Raw genomic sequence first — 14,866 nt, forward strand, 5'->3', positions numbered from 1 at the left:
CGCCAACCTCTTTCTCTGTATACTCTCCTGTACTTCTTCATTCCACCACCAGGTCTCCTTGTCCTCCTTCCTCTTTCCAGATGTCACATCAAGCACCTTTCTAGCCATCTCTCTTATTAGCTCTGCTGTAGTTACCCAGCTATTCGGTAACTCTTTACTACCACCCAGTGTCCGTCTTAAGTCTTCCCTGAACTCCACCTCACAATTACCATTTTTCAGTTTCCACCATTTGATCCTTGGTGCTGTCCTCGTAGTCATCCTCCTATTCTTGATCACCAATGTCATCCTACAAACCACCATCCTATGCTGCCTAACTACACTTTCCCCTGCCACCACTTTACAGTCTCCAATCTCCTTCACACTGGTCCTTCTACATAAGATATAATCCACCTGTGTGCATCTTCCTCCACTCTTGTATGTCACCCTATGCTCCTCCTTCTTGTTAAAACACGTATTCACCACAGCCACGTCCATCCTTTTCACAAAATCCACTGCCATCTGACCTTCTGCATTCCTTTGCTTAACACCATACCTACCCATCACTTCCTCATCCCCTCTGTTCCATTCACCAACATGCCCATTGAAATCTGCTCCAATCACCAGTCTCTCACCCTTGGGTACAGTCATCACCACTTCATCCAACTCACTCCAAAATTTTTCTCATCCATCACACACCCAGCTTGTGGAGCGTATGCACCAACAATATTCATCATTACACCATCAATTTCCAGCTTCATAAACATCACTCTATCCGAAAATCTTTTCACCTCCAAAACACTCTTAGAATACTGTTCCTTCAGTATAACCCCCCCACACCATTTCTCCTCCCATCCACACCATGATAAAACAATATGAACACAGCTCCAATACACCTAGCCTTGCTCCCCTTCCATCTGGTCTCTTGCATACAAAATATGCCAACCTTCCTGAGGTTTGTGTGCCCTTGAGATCCTTAAAACTGTGGTCTTTGGAGATTTTGTTTACTCCTGGTAAGATCAACTTTGGCAAAATGGTCTGACAGGAGGGGCCAGACAAAAAGCAATCAATGATAACTCCACTGATAACTCAGTTAAAATTTTAAGAACGTTGCCCAGACTGTGGATGCTGGGAACCAACTCTGGGTGATGTTCAGCAGTGAGTGCCTGATGGCTGGGTGACCCATGTAGTCTGCTGGAACGGAATTGCCTCATGGAGTCACAACAACAAGACAAACAATGGTGTAAGGGCAGTGACAGTCAAGATGGCAAGCTGCAACACGCTGGATTAAGCTAGAATAGACAGCTACAATGGAAATAGGCTTTTCAGATGTGGAATGTCACTTCACTACTGAGAAATAAGCCAGAACTTGCACAGGTATTTCAAAAGTACACTTAGATGGTCTTACATCTCTATAAAGCACTGGTTCTGGAACCAGACATCTTGAACAGAGGTGGGGCTTCCCCGTCCCTCCCTCCAATCTGCAGTTGGCCCTCAACAGCAGCACTGAGTGGGTGTGGGAATATTCACAAGTTCCTGTCTGGGTACTGTTCATTTAAGTTTATGATATTAACTGCTCCATTGCATGTTTCAACTTCAGAATAGATATTTCTTTTGATTATTTGTAGATAAGCTCTAACAGCTATTTGGAGTATTTTTAAGAGCTAGTTGGGAGTACTAAGCCTTCTTACAGACTCTGAGTGCTGTGCTTGATAGGGTACTACATGCAAACAGATACTGTGGTTCTGCTGGGAGACTCCAAAGACCACGTGGAAAATGATGGAGATACCCGAAAGGCTTGACTAGGTGAAGCAGCCTGTCTAATCTAAACCACGGTGGTAAACTGCTTCTGGACACCTGTCCCAATCATGGACTGCCCATAACATCATATTCAAACTAAAGGATGCTCATAAGTGCTCTTGATACTGCAGCATTTTTGAAAGCAGGCCACTGATCAACTCTGCACTCATGACATCAGTCCTGAGGCCTCGTGTTTTGGACACTCAGCGAAGAGAGGATCTGAGCTGTCAAATGGTCACCAGCCAGTGGTGAGTTTGATCAAATGACTGGGTCAGCAGCTGTTCAGACCAAGGAAACTCAAGAATGTAGGGCAGGTGTCTTGGTAACATCTCGTGTGCAAGATGAGTTAAACTCTTAGCTCTAGGAAAGTCTCTCCCATTCACTTGGGAAGAGAAGGAATGTGGAATCTGAATGTAACTTGTTCAAGACTTCAAAAGTTGAGGCAGTGCCAAGGAGGTGTGGACAAATGATAACCAGTGCTTGCCACAGTGGACATCAGCAGCGTGGAAGCTACTGGGTTAAAGACAAAGGCCCTCCAAGCAATGTTAGTGGGGTGGAGACTCAGGATCTGACAAACAGGAACAACAGGGCCAGGAAAACAACAGCTATGGAACTCACTGAAGTGAAGGTCTAAGTGTGGTCATCCTAAAAGATGTTTTGCCAAATTTTGCATACAAACCATCCAGTGAGTCACAATACTACCAGGGTGCTCTCAGCAAAGTTGGAGAAAAGCTGACTTTGACCTGGGATACGGTTGAGAGACTGAATGAACTCTCTAATGCACTCCCGAATGTGGTGGAAATGCCCTGCAAAGAAGGGACAGTGCTAGATCCAGATTCTTAAGTGCTATCAAGTTTTGGTAGATAAGGTCACTGCAGTAAATACTTCTGTGTGACATGACTGGTGGAATGGACAAGCTCTGGCTGGAATTGCTGAAGGTGCTGCTCACTGCCAGGGTGTTGTGGTTAATATGCCTTTTCTATGCTGCATAGAATGTAGGGACTGTACCTCTTGACTGACAAACTGGCAGCAAAACCCACTTTCAAAAAGGGACAGAGGAGATTATTCTGATTACAGAGGTTTTGCATTCACAGCCTCCCTAGAAAAGTGTGTCCGCATGCTAGCAAGCAGACTTTGTTCAACAGTCAAGCCTCTCTGACACAGTATGAACAATGTGGATTTCATCCTGGTCAAAGAACAGTAGATCAACTCTTTGACCTTGCACAGACACTACAGGCATGATGGGAGTCTGCCAACATGGTTTATGTATATTCTTTGGGCATGGGAAAGGCTTATGAACATGCATTCCAGAATGTATTGTGGAAAGTACTACAACAGTATAGGCTCCCACAGCCACTGCTACATGCCATTTGATCCTATATTGGAAGAGTGGAAATTGTAAATTCATCTTCTATGTCAAGTCCAATATATCCAAAGCTGAGCACAGAACTCCACCGAGGGTGATGTTTACTTCCTCACCTCTTTCTTATTTTTAGGGTCAGACTACAAAAGTGCAGCCAAACAAACATGCAGGTTGCATCTTGTGTGTTTTGTAGATGGTACTGCCACCTAGCCCTCAAATGGCTATGATCCCCACTGTGAACTGGAAAGATTTGCTGCTGAGTGTGAATGACTCGGGATGAAAATTATCACCTCCAAATAATACGTCACAACTGTCCCCTGAAAACCATAAATTGCTCTCTGTTGATGAAAAGGGAGTACTATATTAGGCAAAAGAGCTTAAATATATTGAGGAAGACCCTAGCATATGTAAACTCCTTCACATGAGACAGGTGGAAGTGAACAAAGGAGGTTTGTACTGAAATAGTGGATGGGTGCAGTAGCAGCAATACTACAGGAATTACATTGAACTATGGAGGGGGTGAAGTGTGAGGTAAGACTACCACTGAAACTCTCACCTTATCAGCCAATCTTTTCCCCATCCTTAGCCATACTCATGTGTTTTGTATAGTGATTGAAAGGATAAGACCACAACACAAGCAGCACAAATTAGACTCCTCGGGGTGTGGGTGGGGGGATGCCTGGCTTATTTTCCATGCTTGCTAGGAACTCAGCAATCTGGAATACCTTCATAAGTTGACTGAGGCAGCTTGCGGACCTTGAGAAAATGTGCCTTGCCCTTGGATGCTGTCCATAGGAAAACTACCAGGCACAGCCCTTTGGAATGAAGCCCTGGCACTTAAACAACAAAAGGAGGGTTTGCATCATGCCACAGAATGAGTTTGAGTTACTAAGGATAGGGAAGCCTGGTCCACCCAGCTTGCTACCGCTGTGACCATCACCAGGAAAAACTTTTAGAAAATTATGATAAACACTTTTGAGATGTGGTTTTCCAAACAAAATGAATACACTTAAAAGATGGCACTAAATACTCCTGTTAACCTTTTTTTTAATTTCTTTAAGTTTTGGGGTTTCTAAAACCATGAGAGGAATGGACCCCATTCCTAAGTCAAAGTGTAATTAAAGTTCATGAAATTAGTAATGTTTCAATCTTTGATGTTAGCCAAAACTATTTTGAAAACATGATGATGACAAACACTTTGCAATGTGTTTTTCAAAACAAAATGAATACCCTTAAACAATGGTAGAAGTACCTGCTTTGACTATGTTAAAAACATGATAATAACAAACACTTTGAGATGCTGTCTTCTAAACAAAATGAATACCTCTAAAAGATGGCAAAATGTGGCTTCCTGTATTACTCTTGTTCATTACTGCTAAACTTGCCAAAAAATACTTTTTGAAATACAAGAGCACACTGAATAGAATTTGCTCCAAGACATTCAGCTTAGCAGAAAGAAACAGACAGGCTACAGCAAGTATTTAGTTATTAAATGCTGAACAGGAAGCATGAATTATACTTACTTGAAGACATTCTAATAACAGTTGTTAAATGTTTTAGAATTAAGTTGTAGAAGCTTGGATGCACAGGTCAATCCAGTCTAAGTGAGAGATATACTGTCAAGATAGTTTAGGGTCTCCAAGCCTGAAGTGGAGTCACCATAAAAAAACAGCATACCACTGGAGACTCCTATTTAAATTACCTTGGAATTTGTAGGCCTATTTTGTAAGCAGGCCATTCAATAGGAATGAGAATATTTAGCCATGTCACTAAGGGAATCCCTTACTCTTAATGAAAACTGGCATATGATCTCTAATATCCATCTCAGCTAGCATGAGATCTCATGCAAAGACAGCACTTTAACTACAGCATCCCCCTCATATGGTGCTGCAGGGTCAACAGTACTAGAACTTGAGTCAGAGTATTCAGTGTGGAAACAGTATGCACATCATTCTGACATGATGACATTAATTAAGAGTGTGCGTGCAGTAGAAAGGTGCAGTAATTAGCATTGCTGTCATCATATATTTGTGTACATCACTTTGGTTCTCAGCAGGGAGGTGCTTCTGTTTTAAAGTGTGCATGTCTTCCCTGTGTCTGCATGCATTTTTCAAATGGTTCACCAGTTTTCTTCCACATCCTTAAGATATGCCAAAATACCACAGATAAACTGTGGATCTTCAACCTACCTGTAGGTAGACATGTTGCATGTGTGTACTGCAATGGTTCTATCTTGCATCCACTGAGTGCCAGGATTGGGTACAGATATCCCACAAACTTAAAATGGCTTAAGCAAAAGCAAACTACACAGCAAAAAATTGGAATTGTGAGAATAATACATACAGGGGAGGAATGAGGTTTAAAAGAAGCAGGACTTAAATGAGCTATGTAATGTTTGACTGAAAATGATTGGGTAGATTTTAAGTGATCTACAATGTTTGCAACTGGGAGTGTGTCAGTATGGATTGGGATGCTAAATGCTTGCAACTAGGTTTGTGTCTGTGTGGATTGTTTTCATTTATATAAATGTATGATTGCCTATGTCGTAAGTGATGTTTCTTGTTTTAAAAAAAAAAGGCAGGAATTGAATAATTTATGTAATGTTGCTTATGTTATATACCAATATATGTGACGTATAATGTTTGTAAATATAAACTTATTAATACAGTTTTGATTACTTTTATATAAATGTAAACTTGACTATGTCACAAGTGATAATTCAATAAAGGTGTTTAAAAATGGCTTAAGCAAGCAACTGAAGAAAGAATGATTGAGTGAGACTAGTCAGCCACTAACACTCATTTTGTTTCATTTGCACTAGTTCAAAATATGAACTGCAACTCACTGTGTTTCCCTTACAGAATGGAGTCTAACTTTTGACTTCACATTTGCTTAGAAATAATGATAATAACTATGAAAGCCAAATGTCATGTAAAGTTGCACTGATGGCTTAACGCTTATTCAACATTAGGCAGTATGCCAGTAGAATCATAAAGCTTACCTAATCCCAGGTGTTCAAGATGATGGCAGAGATGGAGCTCTACATGTGCAAAGTGTACTGAAATGCCCAACGAAGGTACAAACCACGGGGCAAAGCAGGAGTCCACCCTAGTGCAGGCAGCCAATGCAGTTGGAGATACTAGCTGATCGCAGATGCTCTGTGAGCCAGACTCACTTTCTGAGCTGCAAAGGATTTAAGAAAAAACATAACAGTGAGTTTCTAAGTCAAACTCCATGCAGTTATACTTAACTGTGTCCTCTGAATCCACACAAAGCACAGCAAGCTCCATTTATTTTTCTTTATGTAAAAATATTCATAAAGTGCTAGTAGAAAATTATCTCATATCTGCTGGCATATACAGCATAGAAGAACATATGCTGAACAAAAATGGCCTGTATGAAAAAAAAAATCATTGTTACTTATCCCAAGGAAACAGCACTCTTGGTTAGTACTAAAGCTAGACACAACTCCCTTAACATTACATGTATGTCTTATTCAGTATCCTTACTTAGCCCGCTCATTATCAGTGAAGCCATTTGAGGCATGCTTTTCAGAATAGTGAAACCCATTTTTTGTTTGTTTTATTTCAGTCAACATATATACTCTAACAGGCAGACAGTTCATACAAACTAATATGGATGGACATAAATATAACACAACCAATAATAATTCTTGCATCAGCTCAGATCCAATATTCAGGGACATCAGCATTAGTGCCCAAAGCAACCTAATGTCAAACCTGCAAATCTGTTTAAAAAAATCATGATAAACTACAGTGTTGGCCCTTTCTTTTGAAGATCATGGGGGAAAGTCCAATAAAAAAGAAGTAAGACATATAGCATCAAATATGCTACAAATTTCAGTCTCCATTCACCAGAAAATATGCATTATCAGTGATGCTTCGGAAAATTAGAAAGCATTGCTACCTTAATTATTTCTATTTCTGTTTCATTTATCAGGCTTGCCCTACTGAACCAGGCCCATTTTAAGGAAGGACCCAGGGAGAAAAGCTGGCATTACAATGAACCATAATATAAAATATAAGTGTGCATGTACTAACACAAGAGTAAAATTCTGCAATACAGAGGTGCACAGTCTAGCAAACAGTAATACAAAGGTACAAAATACATTAAACAAACTATTTTTATAAAAAATGTATGTTTTAGCTCCTACACTACTGTTTATTCACAGAGGAAAAATAGTTTAGGTGGTTTCTACCAATAAGCATATTGAGGCATACCAAGTGTAGCTATAGGCTAAAAGCACTAATGTTCCAGAAATGTTAAGTCAAGTAAGGCAGTCTAGTGTTGTAGAGGTGCCAAGGTGAAAATCAACATAAAGTTCAACATTCAAAAGTGTAATCTGTATCTATACATCAACACTGATATAACCTCAGAAAATTGTCTTCTTTCCAAAATACAGTGATCTTGGAGCTAGTAAATGTAAGAAACAAAGGTGGGAGTGTGTGTGTGGGGTTGCCTTACCCTCTTGCAATAATGCTTTAGACCATGTCACACCAACTTTTCATGGTCAATGTTTGACTTTTAATATTCAGTTTGAGTGCTGATTACCTATGTGTCAAGTTTAGGGCAGGAAGATGTTAGAGAGATCTTCTGCAGAGACAGCACACATGCCTTCCCCTTTTCTTAACTTTATTAATGCATTCAACGAACATGAAAACATCTTACTCAAGCTTAAGTACAGTGAATAATTCTTTCTCCTTATCACATTTTACAGTTAATACTAACACATGGATTGCTCACTTACCATAACACAATCTAAATTTAGAAGGTATGTACCTACCATAACGTTCCATGTTAGTTGTCTTCTTCTCGCCTTCTTTCTTGCTGGATGGGTTCGGAGCCGATCCTCGGCTCCGACTCGGCCACTCTAAAAGCTCGAGAGCTAGTTCCACCGGCTCGAGGCTCCCCTATATCCCACAATGCTAAGCGGTAACTCCTCAGATCTCATTTGAAAGCTAAGGCCAGCAAGAAAATTCCATAAAAGGAACAAAGAAAAACTCCTCTAGGTCTGTCCTGGCTAGGGGGAAGGAGGGTGGGACGTAAGAAAGAAGGCGAGAAGAAGACAACTAACATGGAACGTTATGGTAGGTACATAACTTCTAAATGTTAAGTTGTCTATCTCGCCTTCATTCTTGCTGGATGGGACCGCGTCCCTAGCACCTTGTCCCGGGTGGCCTAACGGAACAGACTCTTGAGTACAGTGGAACCAAAGTTGGCTCGGTCTCTAGAGGCCAAGTCCAACTTATAATGAGAAATGAAGGTATGGGGAGAAGCCCAAGTAGCTGCAGAACAAATCTAATCAATAGGCAGCCTATCTTGGAAAGCTATAGAAGTGGCTAAAGCTCTAGTTGAATGAGCCCTGGGTTTGGATGGCAACTGTTGATGTCTTATCTCATACACTAGGGTAATCAACGAAGTAAGCCATCTAGAGAGAGACACTTTAGAAACTGGAAGGCCCATTCTACCTTCTGCATAAGAAACAAACAGTTGGTCAGACTTCCTGAATTGTTTGGTCCTGTCTAAATAGTACCTAAGTTGGCGATGAATATCTAAAACAGTGTAACTTTTGTTCTGACCTATTAGAATAATTAGGGAAGAAGACAGGAAGCTCAATGGTTTGATTCAAATTTGCCAGTGAAGCTATCTTGGGCAAAAAGGACGGGTTAGTACGCAAGGACACCCTATCCTTATGAAACAGAAGATAAGGGGGTCAACTACACAGAGCATGGAGTTCAGAGACTCTTCTAGCTGAAGTGATAGCTACTAAAAATTGTGTTTTCCAAGAAAGTAATTTTATTGAACATGATGCCGCAGGTTCAAAGGGGGAAAGAATTAAGGACGTCAGAACCAAGTTGAGATCCCATTGGGGAGGAGGATCTCTGATGGGTGGTTTGAGGAGAAAAACTCCCTTTAAAAAGGCTTTGCAGAGTTTGAGAGACATAATGGAGGACTCTGAGACTCCAACATGAAAGTTCGAAATTGCTGCCAATTGAACTCTAATGGTAGACGGAGACGATCCTGAGTGGAAAAGTTCGGCTAGAAAGTCTAGAACTGATTGAATGGAAGCAGTAAAAGGATCTATATTCTTTGACTGCGCCCAACAGGAAAAACGTTTCCACTTGTTATGATAAATCTTCCGAGTGGAAGATTTATGAGAGGCTATCAAGATATCTCTAACTGAGTGAGATATCAGAGGAAGCCTGGCTAAAACTGGAATTGGAGGAACCACGCTTTGAGGTTCAGAGAAGGAAGGGAGTGGTGCAACTGACCCGACTGATGGGTCAAGAGGTCTGGAACTGGGTCCAGATGCCAAGGTTGCTCCAACAGATAACGGTGGAGGAACGGGAACCAAACCTGTCGAGGCCAGTAAGGGGCAATAAGGATCATGTAAGCTTCCTGAGCAATGGCTTTATTAGCTGAGATATCAGTGGGAAGGGAGGAAAAGCATACAGAAGTCCCCGGGGCCAATCGTGCACTAGAGCATCTCTGCTGGGGTGGCCTGGTTGGGGAAAGAGGGTGAAAAAATCGTCGCACTTGCTGTTTTGGGGAGTAGCAAAAAGGTCGCAGCAAGGCCGGCCCCACTTTCGAAAAACTTTCTCCAACACTGAATTCTTCAGAGACCACTCGTGAGGCATGAGAATAGCTCTGCTCAATTTGTCTGCAATCACATTGGACTTCCCGGGAATGTGCGTTGCTAACAGAAAACGCTGAGAAGAAATCGCCCATTGCCACAGTCTGAGTGCCTCTCGACATAGGGGGTAAGATCTGGTTCCGCCTTGTTTGTTGATGTACCACACTACAGACATTTTGTCTGTCTGAATTGCTATAGTTCCCTTGGGAAGAGAGTCTTGTAAGGCTTGCAACCCTAGAAGCACTGCTCTCATCTCTAGGACGTTTATGTGCAAGTGGCACTCGAACGGTTGCCACATGCCCTGGACTGTCCTGCCCTGGTAATGCCCCCCCCACCCGATCAGGGAGGCGTCCGTTGTCACTGTAGCAACTGGAGGGGGAGGGACGAAAGGTCTCCCTAGGAGGAGCTGGGGAGATGTGATCCACCAAGAGAGATGATGCTTGCACGATTGAGTTATCCGAATAGGATGAGACATTGGAAGTCGTTGGAAAGACCATTGTGTGAAGAGCATCCATTGTAAAATTCTTATATGGAAGTGAGCTAATGGTAGAAGAGGGATGGCTGCCGCCATAATCCCTAAGACTTTCAGGATCAATCTGGCTTTGACTTTGTTGCTCTGTAAGACAAGAGAGACCTGTCTGTGTATGTCTGCTATCCTCTGCTCTGTGAGTCTGGCTGACATGTTGACTGTGTCTAGATTTGCGCCTATGAAGGTAATAACACGACAAGGCGACAAGACAGACTTTTCGTAATTTATTGAAATGCCTAGTGCCTGACATGTGTGAAAGGTGTAGTCTCTGGCGAGAAGTAAAAGATGCTTGGTGGGGGCTGTAAGGAGCCAGTCATCTAAATAAGGAAACACCTGGAATCCTTGTCGTCTCAGGTGAGAGGCTACCACTGCCATGCATTTGGTAAACACTCAGGGGGCTGTAGTGACACCAAAGGGCAGGGCTCTGAATTGGAAATGACTGATTCCCAGCCTGAAGCGGAGAAACCTCCTGGAGCGTCGACTCATTCTGATTTGATAATACGCGTCCTGGAGATCTATTGAGCACATCCAGTTGTCCCGCCCCAAAAGGGGTAGAATGGACTGCAGCGTGACCATCCGGAACTTTGTTTTCTTGACAAACTTGTTCAAGTTGCTGAGATCCAGAATGGGTCTCCAGTCCCCTGTTTTCTTTGGAACCAAAAAGAATTTGGAGTAGATTCCGGATCCTGTTTGGTCTGCTGGAACTGGTTGAATGGCTCTTTTTGTGAGCAGCTTTGAAATTTCTAATGCTGCTTGCTCCCTTTGACTGGGTGGAACGTCTGGAAGGGATTTTTTGGATTGCTTCGGAATGAAAAGGAAGGGGATTCTGTAGCCTTTGGAAATGATAGACTGTACCCACTTGTCTTGAGTTAGGGATAGCCAGGCTTCTGGGTACAGCGATAATCTTCCCCCGACTGCCTCCGAAGGTGGACAGTCGGGCAACACCTCAGGGATGCTGAAAGGGCTTGTCGGAAAAGGATTCTCGACTGCCCTGATTCTGCAGGCCCCCTCTGCCTCTAGGACGGCGTCTACCGTTATTGTTCCCCCCTCTGCCTCTAGAGGGGAATCGACTTTGTGCGTCAGGCAAATCTCCTTGAGATTGTTTGCGGAACCACATCTTTCCCCCCTTCTGGCCTTTGGGGTAAGGCCTAGAAGGAGTAGAAAAACGGACTCCGACGGCAGAGAGAGTTTTGCCATCAGTCTCGCACCTAGTCAGGGTTTCCTTCACTTGAGGACCAAAGAGGGATGATCCATCAAAGGGGGAATTAGTGAAGGACGCCTTGAAAGGGTCCGCAAAGTTACATAGCCGCATCCAGGCGTGCCTACGCAAGGCTACACATGTACCTGCCGCTCTACTTGCTCCATCTGCCGCATATGAAAGGAGGCGCACGGAGGAGTTAGTTACAGAATTAAGGGTTGCCAGCGGAGAATTCATTTTATCCTGAAAACCCACAGCTGTTGGATCCTTTAGCATTTCGCTCGCTTCCTTGAGCAAATCCCTCTGAAGACGAGTGAAATGACACAGGTAATTCAGCGATCTCATAGTAAAGGTTGCTGACAAGAACATCCGCTTCCCGTACCTGTCCATCGACCTAGACTCCTTGTTAGGAGGATGAACAGGCACCGAAGGATCAGCTAACTCCTTCTTGGTGGCCGCAGCCACCACCATAGCATCAACAGAGACGCCTTTGGTTAAAAATTCTTTGTCCTTGGGGGCCGTGATGAATTTTGATGGTCTCCTGGGGGTGGGTTCCACTGAATCAGGAGCTGCCCAAGCCTTCTTTGCCACCACTTGCATAAGGGGGTCAAAGGGAGGGGACACCCAGGAGGTGGAAGGGCGAGAGCCAAACGCCTCAAGATACACTGATTCATCCTCTGAAGGGTTGAGGGCTGGCCAATTCCCCCTCTGTTTTAAGATTTCAAGGATGTCTGCAAAGCAGACATCTTCAGAGGGGGAACGAGGGGAACCTTCAGAATCCTCTAAATCAGTGTCAGAGGTGACAGACTCAGGGGAGTCAATGTGCTTCCTCTTGCACTGCCTCTTCCTAGGGGGCTCTCCTACCGGGTCAGGAGAGGCCTCGGAAGAGGAGGAGATCCCCACTGGGGACACTTGAGGAGCTGGCTCTCTATGGTCGGGGATGAGAGAGTGAGTAGAAATCCCCGGAGGCAACATAGAGGGAGGGGCAGAAGGAGCCGACTGTGGAGTTGAACCTGGTTCTAACACGCTCCTCATGACCTCGAAGGCACCCCTGTCAGGCAGAGCTGGAGGTCTCCGCTCTGAAAAACTGAAAACCTCCCCCGGCACCGACAGTGATGGCTCCGAGGCCGATGTCGGAGCCGAACTCACCAGCGCCAAAGCACCGAGAGGGAGAGCGGGGTCGGACAAGGGTCCGATGCCACTCGCCCCCTCGGAGCCGACGAGGGAAGTCCGGCGCCGAGATTCCTCCAAGGAAGACATCGGAGCAGACGACGGAACCGAAGACAAAGGTATCGGTTCCGACGTCACCACAGTCTCGGGTCCGAGCCGCCCCGGCTCCGAACTCAAGAGTCAGAGGAGGAACATTTTGAGTAATGGGAATAGTTCTCGACTGTTGAGTCGGACTTTGAAGCATCTGGGCTAGTGCCTCGGACTTAAGAAGTCGACTCACTACTCTCTGAAGGTCATGGTCCGATAACCTGGAAGACCTAGAGGAGTGGGATCTATGGCTCCGTTCAGACAGCAAAGGTGATGCTGGAGCCGAATGAACGGAGCCGATAGATGGAGATCGGGACCTTTTCCTAGATGTCGGTTCCGACAACTTGATCGGAGTCAACTCAGATATGTCTTCCTCGGCTCGGGCCGGAGCCGAGGAAACAGTAGGGGCATGTGTTAGAGATTCATCGGCTCCGGCCGGAGCCGATGTTCGAATAGCCTTAGGGCCCCCAGAAGACGGCTCAGAGACTGGAGCCGAAGGTCTGGAAGGCTTAGAGGGTTTCCCCGAGGACTGAGTCGAGGGACTCTCAGGCTTCAATAAGCCCCTTAATATAAGTTTATTTTTTCGCTCCTGCAGGACTCTAGGGCTGAAGCCATGGCAAACAGCACATGAGTCCTGCAGGTGCAAAGGTCCCAGGCAGTACACACAAGAAGTGTGACCGTCTGTTAGAGACATCTTCTGACAGCACGAGTCACACTTCTTAAAGCCTGAGACCTTTGATTCCTTAGACATGTCTAAGAATAGAAGTGTAACCACACAAACACACACACACACACACCGATTACACTTAGAAATAATTTAAACTAAATTAAATTAAGTTAGAAGTAATTGGAAAATAAAATCCCTATAAAACATAGTCACTCACTATTAGGAAGGGAGGGACTGGGCCCAAGGCCCAAGAGAAAATTTCTAGTGAGTTTTTGGAAAAAGAGGGAAATTTACAGGGAATGGGATGGAACTACTCACAATGTAACTATTTAGAAAAACTAACTTAAAAAAGGGGAAAAAAGCTAAGAAAAACTAGTTTCTTTTCAAAAACTAACCTGAGCCGGTAGGAACGCACCTCGATCGCTGTAGCGGCAAACGAGATCTGAGGAGTTACCACTTAGCACTGTGGGATATAGGGGAGCCTCGAGCCGGTGGAACTAGCTCTCAAGCTTTTAGAGTGGCTGAGTCGGAGCCGAGGATCGGCTCCGAACCCATCCAGCAAGAATGAAGGCGAGATAGACAACTTAACATCTCCTGGGTATCACAGTATATCCTTTCTCTATCCATAACTCTAACCAATTGCTTGCTGGAATGGCTATCATAAATTGCTTATTCCTGGACTATTTCTGGCCTTGTCCACCTCTCTATTTATTCCCATCCTCCTGATAACAAAATTTAAATTTGCATATGTCTAAAAATAATTATACTAAACCAGAGTCGATTCCAATTTTCATTTGTTTTATAGGACACTAAACACTGGACTAATAGGATCATAGGAGGTTACTAGGCTATTGGCCCTGAGGCCCTTATAAGCCTAGCCAAGAGTTTTGCCCATGTTTAGACAAATCAGCACCCAATGCCACTGTCCAGCACGTACACAGGTGGAATCCCAAAGGTATATTTTCTGTTTCCCATCCAGTTATCCAGGTTGCAATTTAAAAGGGTTAAACAGGTACTCTGCTTGATGTGGAGAGGGAGTCTATTCCATAGATGAGGGAGTCTCTGGGACACAAATCTGTCCCCCAATAAGTCTTGTTGATGTCACAGACCAGCTTAAGGCCGCGCGTGCGGGTTATTCGAGTGGAGCTTGACTTGCGGATATGCATCATTCCCATCAAGGTGGGGTCCGTGATCACCCTGTATGCCAGACAGAGGTCAACCCTGAGGAGTCTGTATGAAACTGAGTAGAGGGATCGGGCTTTTAGCCTGTGTATGGTAGATGTTTGAGGCCCTGGATTCTTCTGGTTAGAAACCTCTGTGGTCTCTCCAGCTGCTGCATGTGCTTTGTGAGGTGCATGCCGAAAGTGGCGTTGTACTCAATAATGGGCCTTATAAGGGAAGAAATAAGAGAAGCAACTATT

At 44.1% G+C, this 14,866-nt stretch overlaps 1 protein-coding gene across 1 annotated transcript in view; it reads right to left on the reverse strand.

Moving 5' to 3' along the window:
• The window catches only part of VPS13B (vacuolar protein sorting 13 homolog B), a 5,424,989-nt gene that overhangs the window by 719,776 nt on the left and 4,690,347 nt on the right, over positions 1–14,866 (reverse strand). The window contains exon 41 of the mRNA XM_044065647.1: positions 6,141–6,322. Coding sequence (XP_043921582.1) covers positions 6,141–6,322 — 182 coding nt within the window. The remainder of the gene's footprint in view (positions 1–6,140; positions 6,323–14,866) is intronic.

This window comes from Protopterus annectens, chromosome 3.part0 (genome assembly GCF_019279795.1).
Source record: "Protopterus annectens isolate FY-2018-M chromosome 3.part0, PAN1.0, whole genome shotgun sequence".
Classification (NCBI taxonomy): domain Eukaryota; kingdom Metazoa; phylum Chordata; order Ceratodontiformes; family Protopteridae; genus Protopterus; species Protopterus annectens.